We start from the raw sequence: 20,907 nt of genomic DNA, 5'->3' as shown, positions 1-20,907 counted from the left end.
TTAATGTACTAAAAGGAGATTCTATAAAATACAGGAGTTCAGGTGTCTATTAAGCTATTATAGATAATAGATAGATTTTAAACATTTTAGTACGTTATTGGCACGTGGCCTTCGATTCCAAAATCTTTATCGAACCGATCTAACGCAAATTATTCACTCGCGGGAACCGATTTACAGACCTTTCGGAACTGTTCAAGCAGCTAAATTTATCTGCAATAGTTTTATAGACGTGCTTTTAAGATGGTGACGTCATAGCTCAGTCCAAATCAGTTCTTTTTTTTATTCAGTGAGTATAAGGTGTGGGATAATTCAGTCCGGTCGTCCGATTTATCAGGTGTGATATATGAGTTACGGTGTGATACTTGGGGATAGGGATGAGACACCAGTGGCGGAAGTATAACAACCACCAGTTGGGGGATTGGTGGTCGTCCTCAGACGGCCATCCACATTATCGGCCTCCCAGACGATTCGGATTACCGGACTTTTAGCCACTAATCACTACTCCCTTTATTTAGAAACACCTATTTGCATAAATTGCTTTTGGTATAAAACATTAAGGTGTTTCATTGACGTGGGAATTTGTATGTCAGTTTTAGGTAACTAATGAGATCCCGGGCCGATTTGATTGGTTCTTAAGGGGAGGAGTATACATTTAGGGTGTGAGGTGAATTTGAAGTAAAGCTGATAATTGTTTCAATATAGTCCTAATGAATCTTCTTCTCGCTTTTAAATGAATTCTTTGACAATTTCTCTATTTTACGTATTTGATAAAAGCTGGTGGGTTGTTTCTTCTTATGATTATTTGAATATTACCCCTGATATTAGGAGATGTTTTCGAATAAAGAGATTTTCAACCTGACGCCGTCCCAGGAAATTCTAGATTTGCAACAGAATGTTGTCGACAATTTGAAACCAAAGCAAAGAGACAAAGTGAAGGAGGTAAGAAAATCGATGATGGTCTTTGGCGAGTGCGACGAATATTTCGAATCAGGTTCGTGCCAGTGGCGTAGCCAGGGGGGGGGGGCAAACGTATGGTCGTACGTACAATTTTTTTTAAACTTTTTTACTTTTTTTTTTAAATGGTGTGCCCCCCCTCCCGAACCAAAATCCTAGCTACGCCACTGGTTCGTGCAGAATAGGTGGTAAAATAAATGTGGGTGGACTTGCTAACCGTCGCTGCTACTTCAAAATTAAAGGCTAATTAGGGAGACAACACCGGATTGATGGATATTTGAGCATGCGTAGAGACCGTTGCTCGCCTGTCGTCGAGAAAAAATATATCTAGGGTAGACAGGGTTGGACATAAGGATATTTTTTTTAGTAGTCAGCCAGACTAGTGAGCCTCCTATCTTAATTTATTTTAGTAGTCACTGACTAGTGGGGGTAGAAATGGGGGAATAAAATCAAGAAGGACAGCCACATTTTTCTTTACCCGTCAGAATTAAAATTGGAGTTTATCACTAGAGATAAACGAGGGGTAAGACACTCTGCGAACTCGGTGTACACTGCCGTACCTTTGACAGTGCTAAATGGAACTCGCGATCTCATGAAAATATGTACCTTTAACAGTGCTAAATGCACGAACTCAGTGTACAGATTATCTGAGACTGTCTTACCCCTCGGAGTTAAATGACTTTGACCAATCACAACTTTTTAAATAAAATGGGATTGATGAATTTATAACACGCCATATTCGCCATTATTTATGAATATTTAGGAAAGATTTTCATAAGTCAAATTGACAAGTGAGCCCCCAGATTTCGATTATTTTGGCAGTCAAATTCCGTGACTACTGCCTTATGTCCAACCCTGATGGTAGACGTCAATTAATAAACCTCATAGAGCACGTGGCGCCATCTAAGTACGCTGGCCGATATATTTCGTTAATAAAGACTTGACAAAATGCTCGTTTAACCAGAAATTTAGATGTAAATTTTAAATCTTTAAATTAATAAATAAGGTTCAGGGAAGTGTATCGAATAAAAAACGGAAATTTCAGATGGTAGAACACATTTCATATTACACGTTGAAAACTTTTGCATTTCGAGACAATAGGGATAATGGAATTCCCATTAAATGATTGCAGACAACCACAAAGTGGATTAAGGAATTTTTGTAGTTTTTAAATTTTTAATAAGTTTATTACAAGGAAATACACGTTGAAAACTTTTGCATTTCGAGACAATAGGGATAATGGAATTCCCATTAAATGATTGCAGACAACCAGAAAGTGGATTAAGGAATTTTTGTAGTTTTTAAATTTTTAATAAGTTTATTACAAGGAAAATATTAATTTTAATTACACATTTTGCAGCTTCGAAATCGTGTGGGCGATGAATTAAAACCTACTCACAACGACTTTTATTTGCTCAAATGGCTCAAAGGTAAATCATTTTTACTATAGTTAAAGAAAAGTTTAGATTTCGAAGTAGGGCTTTCAATAATTGTCGAATGTTATAATTGTTTTTATACGAAGTAGCGTTGTTCTTTTCATAGTTTTATATTCAATCCTTTTGAGACATAGGAGTTTTTTTTTACTTTTTATGTTACAATATTTCACCATGTTTTTCAGCAAGGAAATTCGACGTGACGGCAGCGGAAAATATGCTGAAAGCAGTAAGTAGGAATGTTGTTTCAAAAACGTAGGGTGGCGGAGTGGTTAGCACTTTCGCTTCGCAGCAAGAGTAGCTTAGTTCGATCACTGGGATAAAAACTTAGCATACTCTTCCTGTAAAATGTTTTTTCGTACACTATAAAACTCTTTTAATATTTCCCGAAGCGGTGCGTTATATGTTTCGGTGACTGAGCCACCGTTCTCAAACGCGTAATACAAATCGAATAACTAAAGACGTTCATCTCCGCTCGTCGAACACGATAAAAAATTTCAAGGTTTTAGAAGTGTTAGTTTTTTAACGCTACGTGGTAGACGAAAAGTTTCAATAAGCAAGTTGTAGAGCACACTCGAAAACCTTTAATGGAATTGGTATGGTGGAAATCGGACATTTCGTCACTGAAATAATTCGTCGTGAAAAACAAACAAATTTGAAACTTTTCGTCTACTACAAAAACTAACACTTCTAAAACAGTGAAAAATTTAACGATTTTTCAGAAATTAACAACAAAAAACAGCAATCTCCCCCGAGAGAGTACATACTGAAAATTTCATATTTCTAGAAAGTATAGTTTTTGAGAAAAATGCCTGGGCCGATCAAATGAAGACAAAAACCGTTTTGACTTCGGCTCACCCCCTAAGTTAAAAAATTTCGTAAAATCATTTTCAGGTTAAACTTCAAAGAATATGTAGGCCATGGCTATTTAAGAAATGTTTCTTAAAGACTAAAGAGGCTGTTATGTTTGTCGTAGAATGATGAAACAGTTACGTACAAACCATTAACTTTTAATGATGCATTGGAAGGATGAACATAGTACTATAATTAAGTGGTTTTGTGTTTCTGGGAAAAAATTAGAGATGGCGCTGAAACACGTCTCTTGCTGGTGTTGTCAGAAACATATGTTTATTTTAATTTCACGTGATTTGGTTAAACTCATTGTACTGTTCAAGTTGAGAGCAGCGCACGCGCATTTAAAAAACGTACTCGCGCTGAAATATTAGCTCGTGGAATAAAACGATACTTTAGCGCGTTACATTTGAATTTTGCTATTTTGTAAGAAAGTCGCTCACCAAGACCGTAGCGACTTCACGCGTCAGTTAGGCGAACTACTCAAAAAACTGTTTAAATTGAATATACCATTTTCAATCGTAAACTAGATTTATGTCAAACCTATGGAAAGCAGCTTTAATTTTTGAAATCGGTCCACTAGTTAAGATTTTTCCAAGCCGCCAGTTTCCAAATACAATAGTTTGTAAATCATTTAAAATTAAATATTAAAACGAAATTTGAATATAAATCTTCAGTCATTGAATAGTTAAGGTTTCTAACAAAATTATGCAAAAATCCGAGGTTTAATATCTTAATTATTGTAGAATTATGGAGTGTCGTAAGAACGTTTTATTCCTAGAGTTATTGCTGACTTTTCTTTTAATAAAAAAACGAAGAATATTCGTTAAGACTATGGTTGCCATAACTATCATACTAACTGCCATACAAAACTATTCAGCTGCTGCTTTTATACAGGGCAATAATGTTTTTTTATCTTAGCATTGCATTTTTAACCTGCGTAGAATGGTGGCGCGATCTATTACCGATCTTGAATACTACCAAAGATAATCTAGACTACGTACCCTAGATTGGAAATGTGGCGAGATTCCTACGGGCTTCAGTCTAACCACGCTATTCCCTAGTTGCGGGGGGCAATGTAATAGCGGGGGGGTAAATAGTCTGAAAAATTCAGTTCGGTCCAGTTTTAAATCTCGTATCCGAGGTCGGGGCTAGCTGCTGGCAGTCTAAACAAAAAAAAGTCGGGACTGGAGGACGAGGCCCGAGGTTTCGACCAAGTTTGATTTGAAGCGTAAATTTTCTTTATTTTACGGATTGGCATTTTATTTTACCAAGGTGTAAACTAAATATGGGAAAATCTTGCCAATTCAAGAGTTGTAAGAACTATCACAAATCATCTTTAATCATAAGTTGGGTTAAATTGAATTTGTAGCGAAGTTTATTAATAACGTTGGTGCCTTCAATTCAATCAATTGTAAATATGGACAAGTTTTTTATTGGATTTGCCTTAATTACAGATCGGAGTTTGAATAAGAAATTATCCAATTATTTATTTTTATTCATAACCGCAAATTATCCAAAAAATATACGAAAAAACCGATTATTTTTGCATGTTAAATCGTTGTTTATTCATATAAAATGTTCATAAAAAACAGTAAACCAAACTTTTTATGGTTAATCGAAATTTTGACGGTTAATTTATTCGGTGACTTTCGGTTCGCCTTAATTTTTTTCTAAGCAAAGCTGTTTAAAAAGAATAAAAATATAGAAACACATTGGAAATTAGGCATTTAAAACTTATTTTTACAAAAGGTAAATCAGGAGATTCAATCTCTTCATTGGGCAAAGGTATTAATTTTGAAGCGTTTTTTAAAGTTTACCCCTGAAATTATATTTAAAACCAACAATTTATGACTATATCGATGATATATAAAATTGTAATACTAACCATTCGGCTTTTTAGATTTGGGTTGTTTCTTTTGAATAAGCGCGATCCCTTTTTAGCCCAAGGCCCGAACGAGGTCCAGATACCGAAGCAGACGAACCCGCTGAAACTTTTCAGACTAAACTTCCACCCCATCTCTCCCACTAGGGAATCGCATGAGACAACGCATTTCGCGTACGTTTCTACCCCCTGATACTACCGAGGCCGGCTGCCATAATTAGCTTTAATAGCGAGTTGTGGCCGCGAGGCTCAAATTCCCAACTGACTAAAAGGTCGATAGTATGCCACTGGTAGCAATTCCACGTGTATGTGATGGGGATATTTATTAAAGCAAGTGGTGGTTCTATCAATAATGGAAAAATACACCGTAATCATCTATTAGAAAAATTTCAAAATAATATAAAGCTACTATAATATCATCAGTGTTCGAAATGTGTATTACTGAAAATTGCCACTAGATGGCATGTCATACAGAAAAATAATTTAAGAGGTAATAGAAATAACAAAAATGATGAATAAAAGTTATTTTAAACATCGAAATAAAATGTTTGTTGTATAATAAGTAAGGACCCAAATTAAAAATTTGCTTTGAACAGATTTTAAGTATATAAGTTGTTATCAAAATAATACAAACCCCATTATTTCATCACGCATCATTTCCAGAAAAAAAATATAACGTGAATCAATATTTATGAACACCTTGTAGCCATGTCAGGCACCTTTAAACGTAGTCCGGGGTGGGCTGGCAGCCCTGTTACAGCTAGGCTACCGTCGGCTGCTCTGCCGAGGTAGATTGTCATTCAGGGCTGCCAGTTGGGCGGTTTTCCAGCCCAATTGGGCTACTTTCGACAGTCATTCACGAGAAATTTATCGTTGGGCTATTGGGCCGACCACAAAATACACGTTACGCCGACTGTCCATTTGGCCGACTGCACATTTGTCCGACTGAGAAGTAGGACAAATGGACAGTGCATTAGACCGACTGCTCAATTTTCCGACTGCTCAATTTTCCGACTACTCATTTGGCCGACTACTCATTTGGCCGACTACTCATTTGGCCGACTACTCATTTGGCCGACTACTCATTTGGCCGACTTCTCATTTGGCCGACCTCTCATTTTGCCGACTGCTCATTTGGCATTTGGACGATACTAGGTGCGTTTGGCTAGGTACTGTGCTCTAGGTCGGGTTTTAGAAGGCCCAGATTGGTTATAAAGAACGGGGCTGGGGGGCGCCGGTCCGCCCCCCCCCCAGCGCTCGAGCGAAGTGAGTGCGCGGCGCCGTCAGGCCCCAATACTTAGAATACATTGCTCGTTCTATAAGTCAACCTAACACTAAAGACATATATAATGACAGGCTAGAGTATAAGAGTCGTTGAAATGAGCAGTCGGCCAAACGAGCAGTCGGTCAAATGAGTAGTTGGTCAAATGGGCTGCTCATTTGGCCAACCAGAATTTCGGCTAAAAGAATAGTCGGTCAAATGAGTAGTCGGCCTAATGAGTAGTCGGCCATATGGTCTGCTCATTTGGCCGACCGAAAACTCAACCAAATGAGTTGTTGGCCATATGGGCATTCGGACATATGAGCAGTCGGCCAAATGAAAAGTCGGTCAAATGAGGAGTCGGCCAAATGGACCCCACCCACTGTGGAAACTTGCCAGGAAAGTTACTGTTGGCTGTCCGTCGCGCATTGGGGGAAAGGAAAAGGGAGCTTCGGAAAGCGACTCTAGAGAAAATATTGCTGTCCGTCGGAAGCCAAAGGAGTTGAGGGAAAAGGGGAGCTTGCCCTTGGAATGACGTATGTGGCCGTGTCACGAGTTAAATCATTAGATGGTATAATATTTGACCGGGGTTTAAATATTGCGCGCCTTTTAAAAATTAACAATAAGAATGGATTATCTGCTAAAAAACCGAACTTGAAAGGCTTAAGATCCATTGCGGTATTACCACATAGGGCAAGTTTCAAAAAAGATAAGCATTAGCTGTATATTTTATCTTTACCAAATAAACAGTAATCTTTGGTAAACTAAATTATTTATCTCGCTTTTCTTTCTCTACTTGGGTATAATTAATCTAAGCCTAATTAACCACTGGATTTGTAGCTCGCTCCGCTCAAGTCTTTGTTGAAAATGAATGTTTTATAATATTTTCTATTAAATCTAAATATTCCTTAAATTTTAAACGAAAATTTTAAACTTTTGGCTTTTTCTTAAAATATTTACGTTTTTGGGCGGTAAATTGGGCTACTTCCCAAAATTATTTGGGCTGAATTTTGGGCTAGTTTGAAACTCGTTGTTTTATAGTTGGGCTAGAAATTGGGCGATTTTTTGAACAATTTGGGCGTCATACCAAAAAGATTTTCTGGCAGCCCTGTTGTCATTCTCACTTGTGAAGTCGTCCCGTATAGAAGCGATAGAAGCGTATCGCCGACATGTCTACTGGTTCGTGCCCACACCTTAAGTCTCCTGGGCCACGTTACCCTAACCTTACAATGAGTGTGGCTACAACCTTTGTATTTTTAAAGGCCTAGTTTCAGATAATTTCACCCCCCAGTGTCGAAAAAGGGTTCAAACATCTTTTTGCTTTTCCCTTCGCTATCCCCGTATTGATAGCATTGTAACTGCTGACAATTTTGACAGCGCTAACAATTCCGGACTTAATCCTTCCAGATGGAGAGGTCGGGAGAGCGAGCTGACCCGTCGCTATCAATGGTGGGGTTTTGAGGGGGAAGTAAAAAGGATGTTTGAACCCTTTTTTGGAAAAGAGGGGTGAACCTAGGCCTTTAAATTTCCCTGCACAGGTAGTTAAGCCAAATCCAGGAACCGCCAAAGTAGCAAACGTTGGTGTTCCACACCAAACACCTGAGGTTATATTCCCTTTAAAAATAGACTTTAACCGACGTTTTTAGCTGGTTTGTTGGATGTTTTATTTTACTTGCCAAATAACAATATAAAAAACGGATAATATCTGAGAAATCATGTCTTAGTTTAGGATCCAAAAAATAAACCCATTCTATCCTAACCCAAACTGCCAGAAACATTATTCTAAATTGGGAAAAATCATAACATTCATACTGTTCAGTAAAATTTTTATTGTTGTATAGAGATAATTTTAAATGAAAAAACTGCTTATTACACAATCCCTAGGGATTTGTGTGTATATGTTTCACGTACAGTGTAGCTAATGCCGATACCGGTGTGTCGATCTGTGGCGGCGCCAGCAATAGACCTAGGTAGGCAAGTACCTACCTGTGAATTTGAAAGAGGCCGGCAAAAACTATGATTAGGAGCTTCCAAAAACTAAGATTTGGGCTTCCAAAACTAAAAGTGGTGGCCTCTAAAATTTAAAATAAAGTCCACGCCATAATTACAATATTTTATGTTTAAATGGACGGTCTCCATAGAATTTTATTAAATAAAACACCTCCAATCTCGTAGGGGGGCCTTCAAACTCTGTGCCTATCCGAGACAAAATCGTGGCGCCGCCACTGTGTATTGTACATATCTGTTTAACAGTTAGGGCGATATGGGTCAACTATGTCTCGTTGAACGGTCCATTTACCGGGATAGGTAGCCCAATAATTTATTTTTAAATCTGATCCCGAGTATTTGGGCATTTGCCTAATTTACAATTTTTAATGTTTTTCCATTGCGTATTAGTTATTTTATTTAAAGTTAAGTCCGATAACGTCAAAAAATACATTTTTGGTTAGGTCAGGACCCAGAGTATCTATACCGTCGGTTAAATTAGTACATATTAAATTAATGTAAAGTTTTGGGAGTAATTTTCGGGACCCCCATTTTCGCGATTTTCTATTTTCGCTTTAAAATCTATATAACGTTCCTTAAATTAAGTTCGATTATCATCAAAGTTCTTTTTTTAAATAGATGTGGCTCCTTATAACCTAGATTTGAAATATCGTTACTTTACTTTAATTTTAAAACCCCGCAACTTTCAACATTGTAAACCAGAGTTTTTATATAGGAAGAAACAGAGTGATCTCTGGTGGTTAAAGGATTTAACGTTTTTCCAATGCGCGTTGCCACAAAAGTTATATTTCAAAGTAGGATACGGTTGGTTTGAAGTAGGGTATCGTTTTATTGAAATAACATAATAACAATAAGTGTGCCCAAGTTATCGGTTGTATTGCCTAATTTTAAAAAGAGCAATGTATAGTTTTGTTTCCAAATCACCTTTTAAGGTAAGATTTATGGTATCCTATTATCAAAAGTAACATAACCATAAGTGTACGAAAGCTGTATGGTTATGCCACAGATAAGAAAACAAAACCTGCAGGTTATGCCACGGATAAGAAAACAAACCCGCCATGGTTATGCCACGGATAAGAAAACAAAACCCGCATGTTTATGCCACGGATAAGAAAACAAAACCTGCATGGTTATGCCACGGATAAGAAAACGAAACCGGTAGGTTATGCCACAGATAAGAAAACAAAACTTGCAGGTTATGCCACATATAAGTAAACAAAACCTGCATGGTTATGCCACAGAGAAGAAAACAAAACCTGCATGGTTATGCCACGGATAAGAAAACGAAACTTGCAGGTTATGCCACAGATAAGAAAACAAACCCGCCATGGTTATGCCACGGATAAGAAAACAAAACCGGCATGTTTTACAATTACACGAGTTAGAATGCAAATTTCACAAGTTTTACATTATTTAATTGGTTCCTAATAATATCAATATATACCGTGGTGAAATGCAAAGCGATAACATTTTAGTTGAGTGTCTAAGCACTTCCTAAAATCTGTAAACCGATTACAGACATATGAAATTGGGTAAAGTATTTGGTAACGCTAAATCTATAATCAGTTATGTGAACAATTTAGTACACTCCAGAATCAACATTACAGGTTTGTTCACTAATTACTGGGAGTGGTCAGCCCTTGGTTTTAGTCACCAGAAATTGAAATTAATGGTTTGTTTTCGATCCAAGACGAAACTTTTACTCAAATCAGTGGTCTTAAATATAAATAGCTGTATCTAATTGGAAATCCTGTTTCTTAGCGACTTTGTAACTCGGTTGTCGTCAGTCTTGTAAAGAAGGTTTTTTTCTTAACTGGTCCTAAGGACCTGTGACCCCTAGCTCTTCGGAATTTGAAACTAGTCCTAAGGACCTAAGACCCATAGCGCTCCTATTATGCAGGGGCGTCGCTAGGCTGTTTTAGCCGCCTGAAAAATTTCTGAAGCGCCTCCTAAAATTCCCGAAAATCGCCTCCTAAAGTTTGCAAAAAGCACCGCCTAAAAGGCTAAAATTTCCCTAAAACCATCTCCTGTAGCAGAAAATCGAACATTCCAAAAATCGTGCCGAGCTATATTAACGAAAGTTCTCGGGTTTTTCACCTTCTTTGTCACGGCTTGTTATCTTCCCCTCCCTCAAAAGCAATGCCCTTCTCCATCGGTACGATTTCCCAGTTATATTCGCTGGATGTCGTGCCCCCCTTTTTGAAATATTAAGCCCACGTTCAAGTGTTGCCTGATCAATACCCTAGAAATCGGAATTTCTAATCGTAGGCACCGTTTTCATATAGGAGGTGTTCTATGACAGAGGCCATTCTAACGAAATATCTTGGTATTGGCCTCTCACATAGGACGTAACTGTCCTATGACAGAGGCCATTCCTACGAAATACAGGGCGCTTACTGTCCTATATTGGAGGCCATTTCAACGAAATAGTTTTTATATAGAGGCACCGTTTTCATATAGGTGTTCTACTACAGAGGACGTATATTGTCCTACGACAGAAGCCATTTTAAAAGTGGTGCTAAGGTATTAGCAGCATTTTTATCTGAAATTGAAACATTTTTTAATTCCTGTTTATTTTAGATTTTAAACATCGTTTTTATTTTTTATCAATTGTTTAAGAGGTATGGCCATCATTAAAATCGTCCTTAAAGCTGGAACTATGATCTTAGCCTAAAGGCCGAGAAGCTTCGAGTCGCTGTTGGACTATATAAATTTTCCCAAGAGACTAATTCAACGAATGCTATTTTAACTAAGAAAAACCTAATTTTTTTTGGTATTTACAGCCGAACCGGACATTAAACAAACACTAGCAGCGCAGCTGGATGGTCAACAAGGTAATGTTAAAATTTACCTGCCAGAAATAACCCTTTTTCTAGGAAAAAGGATTAATAGTGAATATTTAAGTCATAAAAATCCCCGCAAATGGGAAAACCGTTCAAATAACAAATCTGCGCAACAGGAAACTGCGCAAACGGGAAACTGCGCAAACGAGAAAAAGCGCGAAAATGGTAAATTGCGCAAATGACAAACTGCGCAAATGGGGAGCTGCGCAAATGGGGAGCTGCGCAAATAGCAATTCCGCAAATGGGAAACGCGCAATTGGGAACGTGCGCAAACGAAAACTGCGGAAGTGGGAAGTGCGCAAATGAAAACTGCGCAATTGGACCGAAACCGGTTAGAGTATAGCGTTAGTTTCGATTCTGCATTTTGTTACGCTTGAAGACATATTAGACCCAATAGTGCTAGATGCGCGGATATATTTCTATCAGTAGGATTTAGAGACTGGCAACACGCAGTGAGAAGGTTCAACGAACATGAACATACACTAATTCATAAGAAATCTAACGAAGGGTGGGCTGGATTTAAGGCTAGTCAAAAGACGGGATCAGTCGTTTCTCTCTCATTGAATGCTAACGTAAAAGAGGTTAGAAAAAACCGAGCTTATCTGAACCGAGTTATAGAAATTCTGCTACTAACTGCAAGGCAGGGAATTTCCCAAAGAGGCCACAGTGAAAGTTCAGAGTCCTTGAATAGGGGAAATGTTTTGGAAATTATGCGGACCTTTTCCAAGTTCGATCCAATTTTTGGCGAAAACCTGTTAACTCATTTTCCTGGAAATGCGTCTTACTTGTCCCCATCGTCACAAAATGACTTAATGAAAATTAGTGCTGGTATTGTAAGAGACAAAGCTATATCAGAAGTTAAAAATGCTATGTATTACTCAATTTTGTGTGACGACACTAGAGACGTTAGCAAACTGGAACAAATGAGTATTTGCGTTCGATATTTCTTAAACAATAAATTGCACAAACGGTTTTTGTGCTTTGAAGATGTCAGGGATCTTAGTGCCGCTGGCTTAAAAAAAACTTTGTGACAAAATTAAGGAATATGATTTTGGAACAGCTACTTGCGTCGGCCAGGGTTATGACGGAGCTAGTGTCATGAGCGGTAGGTGTAAGGGAGTACAAAGGCTTTTCAGAGAAGATCATTCCATGGCAATATATATATACACTGCTATGCTCATAGGCTTAATTTGGTACTAGTCGATACCTGTCGTGATATTCAAGAAGCTAAAGATTTTTTCAGTCTGCTAGGTATATTTGCACTCTTATTTTTCTACGTCAGGCATTGCACACAGGAAATTCAAAGAAATTCAGCAGACGTTGAATATCGGTAATACTGAGCTGAGGTGAAAAAAAAACCTATCCAGCGTTATTAAATTATTTGAGTCAACCTGATGACGATGCAGATGTATGCAAGGCTGCGGGACTTTACACATTTCTTGCAAAATTTTCGACCATCGTAACACTATTGGTTTTTGAAAAGCTCTTATCAGTAACGGAACTCTTGAACAACCAGCTCCAATCATCAGACTTTGATCTGTCCCAAGCTATCTCTGGCGTAAATGCCGTAATATTAACACTAGAGTAATTTAGAAATGACGACCAGTATGACGCTCTGTACGAAGAAGCCCAGAATTTTGCCAAACATTTGGAAATTCAAGTTGATTGTGAGGCAGAAACCGTTGCTGCTGTTACAGGTTGTTCAACTCAAGCTGAACCAAGACCAAAGCGTATAAGAAAAGTCACAAAAACTTTGAACACTTTCGTTATTTACGAAACAACCGGCCACAGACATTCGTCCGAAAGGAAAACTACTCTTTATTATGCTGTAATCGACAGAATGATTAACGAGCTGAAAGATAGGTTTCTTGCTGGACCAAACATGATCATTTTGAAAGGCGTGAGCTCGATGACCTCAGTACTAATGTTTCAAGATCCTGACAAATTTTTAGCAAAAGAGTCACTCGTGGGGTTTTGTTCTTTTTACGGAATTGAAATTCCAACTGCTGAAATAATAGTTGCGAAAAAGTTTTTTCAAAACACAGAAGAGAAACACCAGCCACAGATCATAAGTGAGCTTTTGAACAAATTGCCCAGAAACCTTTTCCCTCAACTGTGGAAATTGTTACAAATTGGTGTCACTATACCGGTAACGTCTGTAGTCTGCGAGAGTTCATTTTCATTACTAAAACGAATAAAAAACTATTTAAGAAATACGATGGGTCAAGTGAGACTGTCATCTCTAGCCATATTGGCAATTGAAAGAGAACATTCCCATAATTTGTGCGTTGATTGTGTTATCGACAAATTTGCAAGCCAACATGCTAGAAGAGTCAAATTGGTACACTATACAATTAGTCATACTCACTAACGAGACTTACCGTTGATATGCAGAGGTCAAACTTTGAAAAATGCAAAAAAGTTAAAGGACCAACAACTTCGTGGGAAATTTTTTGCGTTCGTCAAGAACATACACTACTAATGCTATTTTATTCTAGTCTCGATATCGTAGGCATTGCTTAAAAAGTAATATTACTGAAATTAAAATGTTATATTGGTCTATTGATTTCATGGCTTTGACTAAACTCATAAAAGGGTTTCTATTTCTATTTCAGAAATAAAATGGTTTATTTTCTTAAAGTGTTTAATTTATTTGGTTGGTTTCGGGAGAGTGAAAGGAGGAGAGGACAGAGAAGCCTTCAATGTTTCAACGCTAACTGAATTTGACCGAAGGTTTCTTGAAGAAACATTATTAACCTGTATGGGGGCCCCTTGAGCAGGCGCTTAAGCGCCCCCAAAACAGAAATCCTGGCGACGACACTGCTATTATGACCTGTGAACCCTAACGCTATTTATATTTTTACAGGTCCTATTTCACAACAAAGGACTATTAAACGATAAACGTAGTGTTATGTAGTCTTTGCTCAATGACTCAGTCGCTGGAGGTGCTGGAAGTGGAATGGAGGGACTCGCGATTCAAAGAAATTTGTTTGAAACTCTGAAATTTAAGAAATTTCACAATTAGTCCTGTAGACCCATGACCCCTAGTTTTTCAATTAATAAACTGATTCGAGCAATTAATTAACAGGATTTTGTCCTGCAGAACTGTGATATTTACACGATTGGTTGCCATACATATGGCAACTATTATTAAAAACTCTCAAAACAAGAGCTTCAAGTTTCAACCTAGAAATAGAAATGTCGTCTGCTATTTCAACATATATTTAGTCAACAGTATTTAAAGCAGATGTTGCTATTTTTCATAAGATATAAGCCTTATAAGTTGGCCACCTTTTTTGGCGTCTTTTTAACAGGTTTGTCATAAATTTTAGATGTTAAATAAATAAGATATCCAAGAAGCTAACTTCCTCAACAGTGCTGTCGGTGCCTGGTTTAGTAGAAGGAAAGTGAGGTCGACCACCAGTCCCGGGTTCGGGTTTGGGTTCGGGATCGGGTTCCGGGATTTAAGGGGTGAAATGAGCGTAAAATCGTCGAAAAGTTAATGTATTTATAATATTTCTCGCGACGGTTTGTTTTTTCGTAAATCAACATACTATGTTCAGGCCACCTTGTTCATTTATCTCCGCTTATCTCGAAGTAAGTACTATAAGTAACAGAACACTATAAATATAAAACGTCCAGCAATGTTAAAAGTTAGGTCACCAGAAAGACCCTTTCCTCTTGTTGTTTCTATTTCAGTGGAAACGAAACTTGGACTTCAAGACGCCCGCGTCTTTTACGTTTATATGGATTATTCATGACGGTTCAATTTTGATTTTATAAATGGACACGTATAGTAGGGAGCTGGATCGAGAGTGTGGGGGTTAAAAAAAATTAATCTAGGTGAAAAATTATTATAAATAAATACCGATTCAATATACGAACGAAACTTAATTATTAAGTTAATTAAACTCATTTATAAATTTTATAAATTAACTTGAAATATCGTAAAGCCAATAAAAATAATATAAATTTCCTACAATTCACCCATTTTAGAGATAAAAATGAAACGATTCCAAATACGTACAAAACTCAATTTTTATAAATAGACAATAGTTTTGAAATTAAGTTGGCTTATGGTAAAAATTAGAATAATTTAGGAAATTCTGTTAAAAATTAGTACAATTGGGGAAAATTGGTTAAAAGTTGGTATAATTTGGAGACTTGTTAATGTTAAAAATATAGAATTAATTAGGATATACTTTTAAAATTGAAGAGATAGAAAGGCAATTACGAACGAGATGATGATTTTAAAAAAAAATTGATTTTTCAATGAACTGTAAAACGCTTCTATAGATGGCAGCCTTGTCTCAAAAATTTATTTTCCTTAAAAGGTGTTATACATTCGATAAGCAGTGACGAGAATTCCCGTCAATCAGAGTAATATTTTATCAGTATATCTCAAATTTTTCTGAGTTTTCATCAACATACCAAGAAACAAGATCCCCAATGCGGAAAACTACGTAAAAACGCGCTGGTCTGTCGAAAAACGTGCTCATTCGCGGAAAAACTACGCGGAAAACGCCCTTATACGGAAATATACGCGGTAAACGCACTCGTATGCGAGAAAGTTCCCGGAAAAACCCCCACTACCCAATGCCACACGCGTCTTATATAACAGTTTATCTCTTTAAAGTATTGAATCACTCGACATAATAAAATGAAGTTTAAAAATATTTCCATTCTACGTCACTTTAACAACGAATATTCCATGACGTCAAAACACTCCATGTTTTAAATTCAAATTAACCGGGTTCAAATGCCAAGCATATTTAAGTACCACTTACACGCTAATGATATTAAAATGAAGTTTAAAAATATTTCCATTCTACGTCATTTTAACAATGAATATTCCATGACGTCAAAACACTCCATGTTTTAAATTCAAATTAACCGGGTTCAAATGCCAAGCATATTTAAGTACCACTTACACGCTAATGATATTAAAATGAAGTTTAAAAATATTTCCATTCTACGTCATTTTAACAATGAATATTCCATGACGTCAAAACACTCCATGTTTTAAATTCAAATTAACCGGGTTCAAATGCCAAGCATATTTAAGTACCACTTACACGCTAATGATATTAAAATGAAGTTTAAAAATATTTCCATTCTACGTCATTTTAACAATGAATATTCCATGACGTCAAAACACTCTTAAATTTAAATTAACCGCGTCCCCCGGGAAATCCGCGCACGCACGCCGCCCACGTCAAAACACTCTTAAATTCAAATTAACCGCGTCCCCCGGATAATCCGCGCGCGCGCCGCCTAGGTTATCAATTTTTACATCATTTCAACTTATTCCGTACGATAAAACTTGATAAGATATACGTTCAAGTGTCTTTCGAGATAAGCGGAGATAAATGAACAAATTGGCCTGAACATAGTATGTTGATATACGAAAAAACAAATCTTCGCGAGAAATATCATAACTACATTAACTTTTCGACGATTTTACCCTCATTTCACCCCTTAAATCCCGGAACCCGATCCCGAACCCAAACCCGAACCCGGGACTGATGGGTCGACCTCACTTTCCTTCTACTTGGTTTATTTTTCTTATATTTCGATTTCGAACACAGATGGGAATATATTAGCTTTCCATTAGTTTTAATTTTTCTTACTAGATGGGAGCACATTCTTATGGTGTATTTTTTCCATATTTATGTTTTTGTTGATAGAACCACCACTTGCTTTAGAAATATCCGAGGGGGTAATCACTTAAGTAATCAGGTGTAATCATGAAAATTCACTTGAAATAATCACTGGAAATCACCGAAAAATGAGCCAACTCGCTATTCAAATCTTATTATAACACTGTAGTATTCAAAATCGGTAATAGATCGCGCCACCATTCTACGCAGGTTAAAAATGTAATGCTAAGATAAAAAAACATTATTGCCCTGTTAAAAGCAGCAGCTGAAAAGTATTGTATGGCCGTATAATATGACAGTTATGGCAAAAGTGTATTATATTGTAGCATAAGTAACACATAGATGGGCAAAACTCCGGAGTTTCACTCCGGGAACGCCAAAAAACTCCGCAACTCCGGAGAGAACTTCCATAAGTTCGGAGAGCCTGATAAATACCTCCAATTTAGCAGAGTCACAAGGGATTTATTAGAGGAGTGAACGATTACTCCGGAGGGATGGAGGGAAAAACCATACCACTACGATTGGAGGGTGGAGGGACGGAGGGAAAAGTGTTGGAGCGATAGTCTTCAAACGGAGGGACGGAGGGAAAAACAATACCACTACGATTGGAGGGTGGAGGGACGGAGGGGAAAGTGTTGGAGCGATAATCTTCAGGCGGAGGGACGGAGGGAAAATGCTAGTGCGATACTCTTCAGGCGGAGGGAAAAAGACTGCCACTATGACTGGAGGGTAGAGGGGTGGAGGGAGAAGTGCTGGAGGTTTTTACGATTCCCTCCAGAACTCCGGAGTTTTATTCAGGACTCTCTACGTCTAACAAATAATGTGTTTAATGAAATAACGCCTTCCTATAATACATGACATTTTATTTTATGTAATTATGGAAATGTTATCATTTTTTAGCCAATCAAACGAATTCATAAACTTGCACAAGTAACACAAAGATCATGGTTATATAGAAATATTGTACAATTATTATTTAAAATTTTAATAAAATATTATAATGATTTGTGGTTTAGTTCAGTAATTTGATATTTGTGTGCTGTATTGGAGTTTTTTCATAACGGGCGTTTAGCTCGCCCTGTTACATATAGCAGTGGTTGGTAATTTGAAAGTTTAGACTGTAGCTATCTTTTATAGGTCTAACTCCCAATTCTGAAAACGCGTGCTTGTTCTAGACTCAATTATCTCACGTTAAGATTGGGTTATAAATGAGGTAGTGTTAAGTACTAAATGTATGGGGAATGGTGTGAAACACGCTATCACGTTCCAGAATATTCAATGAATTTGTGTGTAAATATGTCTATACGTAGGTGGGTAGGTACGGGTGTGGAGGGATGACGATAGGTGTGTTGAGAGTAACGAAAAGGTACGGTTGTTTAATTTGCATTTTTTTGCAGGTATTTGTGTAAATGTAGGTATGTATGTATGTATGTAGGAAGGTATGTATGTGCGTGTGTATGTATGTATGTTAATTGATAGGAGTATCTGCATGGTTTTAGGTAGGCGTAAGTAGAAAATTGTATGTGTTAGAACCCATTGGCTACAATAACAATTGTGAAATATCGCCTTGGGGGGGGGGGGGGGGAAGGTGATCAACATCACCCTTCGATAATCCTGGGCTCTGATTTCCGTATATCAAAAATATGGTTTATACTCGAGACATAGTTATTTTTCTTACGAAATCGAATATTAAAGTGATAATTTTTCTAAGTCCATTACACTGTTTCGGTGCAATATAAACTTTAAAATAGTCAAAAAATTAACATTATGTGAAACCGTTTCAGATTTGACAAGTTTGGTGGAAAGACTCAAATGAAACCTCAAAAATTTTGTGTAATGTTTTTTTTATCAGATTTGGTTTTTTTTCGTTAAAACAAAGTTACTTCTACAGAGCTACAAATTTCCTATCTACGTTTTCAGTGGTTTTATAATGATTTAGTTTTCTTTTTTAAACTCAAACTTCGTAGTCCGCAAATAAATAATGTCAATTGTAGCAGTCGTTAATCCGTGACGATGGAAGTTCTTCTAACTTCTCACTAATGCCAGGTTTAGGGTTTACAGAACAAATCTAAAGCCACTGTCACACCAGGCCGTAGAAGTCCGTTTAAGTCGGTTTCGTTGCCAGTTTTGACCAATGAAATTGAGAAAATCTCGCCTTGAAACCAGGATTCGAGCGATCGTGTGACCGTGGCTTACACTTATCTTTCGGCTACAATTATTTGAACACTAGATTCGCCTGTCTAAGCGCGCGATATTTGTAGCTACGCCACTGCTTGATACATGTACCTTAGAACACTCTGAGTAAAATATTACTTATATTATAAATATAATATAATATAATAATAAGGTACTATATATATGGTAATAATAATACTATACAGGGTGTCTCAATTTGATAGATCAGGCCATTTTTCTCTAAAGGTGTTTATCCTAGGTTTCTGAAATTTTAAGGGTATATTTTCTTAATTTCATATTTTTCGCGGTTTTGGAAAAATTAGTTTTTCACCGGTTAGTGTCACGCAACATGTTCCAATGGAAAGTTGTAGAGTATAAATGAAAATTTAACAATATATTTCGTTCGGTCGAAAAAGACCTATTTATCACTGGCTTGTGAGTTTAGAGGCCGTGAAAAAAACGAGTTGTAGTATGAGGCAATAGCCTTTAAGAAATTGTAGGAAACATGTGCATTTCAGTTATAGGTTTTCGAAAATAAACAAAGAACAATTCGATCCAACCCTAAGTTGAAGCTGGCAGTCCTGACCATAGAAATCTCATAGGTAACTAGAATGCTGCCGTGTAACTGGCAAATGGGCCAAACGCCGTGGCAGACGATAACCAGATCTCAGCCAATCAGAGCTCAAAGAGTGGTTCTGCCAAGAATTTAATGTAACCAGAGAGAATGACGTCACCTATCTCCCGCTATAGTAGCGGATCCAAGGAGGATTATTATCCTCCTTGGCGGAACCACTCTATGGCCTCTCATTGGCTGAAGATTCAAGGCGAACTGGCGTCAAGCTCGGCCGTAGGCGGCAGCATTCTAGTTACCTATGAGATTTCTATGGTCCTGACGCTCTCTCGAGAAGAGGCGACGTAGTAGGCAAGGATGGTGTTTTCAATGGCGATGTCCTGGAGAGCACGACCACGAAACCTCGGATTGATATTACCCCAGTTGTAGAAAAAAAAAATAAGCGTAAATTTGGGCAACAAATCTTCGTTTTAGGATCTTACTCGTAACCACGTTGAAATGGAAGACGCATTTGTTTTGTCTACTTTGTCTAACTAGGTGTTGGACGTAATCATTTTCTTTAACAATTACTTTTGGCAGATCTGAATATTCAGTACATAACTTAAAGCGTAAGTTCCCTACAATAAATGTACATGTATGTTGTGATTAGTAACGATTGTCTACGTTAATGGCTCTGCCTCCTAGTACAACTTGTTTCGGAGATGGGAGTGCATAGAGCGGAGGGATACATTTATGCTTTGGAGGGCCGACGGAGTAAATTGTTTGATACAGAGGGTGGAGGGAAAACATTTTCACAAACACCCTATCCCATTCTCTCCGGATCTTGAAGTTTATCTCCGGAATCTTGCATACCTCTGGCGGGACGTAAACCGGAAGATATTTTCACTCCGGAGTGTGGAGGGATAAAGCGTGGACGAGGCAGTTATGTTTCGGAGATTGGAGGGAATACAGCGGAGTGGGACATTTATGCCGTGGAGGGCTAACGGAGTTAATTTTTTCACTCCGGAGGGGTGAGAATGGAGTGTAGAGGGAAAAATGTGTTCCTCCACGTTCCCTCCTGTTCGCTCCGAAATTGGAGTTTCCCTCCGGAGTTTTGCCCATGTATGAAGTAACACTTCCTATTCTTCACATGCCAAAATTTAACTGACTTGTGTGAGCTATTCACAAGACAGACTGCATTACGAGCTTCGTTGTAGTTTTGCGTCTGCTTTCTCCCGCGTCACACGAAGCCTTTGACAGCGCCTCGCTAGGGGGATATTTTTCTTC

The 20,907-nt window shown here is 37.6% G+C and overlaps 1 protein-coding gene across 1 annotated transcript in view; it reads left to right on the top strand.

Annotated features, from left to right (window-relative positions):
* LOC149957619 (SEC14-like protein 2) overlaps positions 1-20,907 on the top strand; it is a 56,261-nt gene that overhangs the window by 18,117 nt on the left and 17,237 nt on the right. The window contains exons 3-5 of the mRNA XM_090167109.1: positions 826-939; positions 2,315-2,384; positions 2,573-2,616. Coding sequence (XP_090023235.1) covers positions 826-939; positions 2,315-2,384; positions 2,573-2,616 — 228 coding nt within the window. The remainder of the gene's footprint in view (positions 1-825; positions 940-2,314; positions 2,385-2,572; positions 2,617-20,907) is intronic.

This window comes from Leiobunum rupestre, chromosome 2 (assembly GCF_980474605.1).
Source record: "Leiobunum rupestre chromosome 2, qqLeiRupe1.1.hap1, whole genome shotgun sequence".
Taxonomy (NCBI): domain Eukaryota; kingdom Metazoa; phylum Arthropoda; class Arachnida; order Opiliones; family Sclerosomatidae; genus Leiobunum; species Leiobunum rupestre.
Note: the sequence above shows the minus strand (reverse complement) of the source record. Positions and strands in the feature narration are given on the sequence as shown.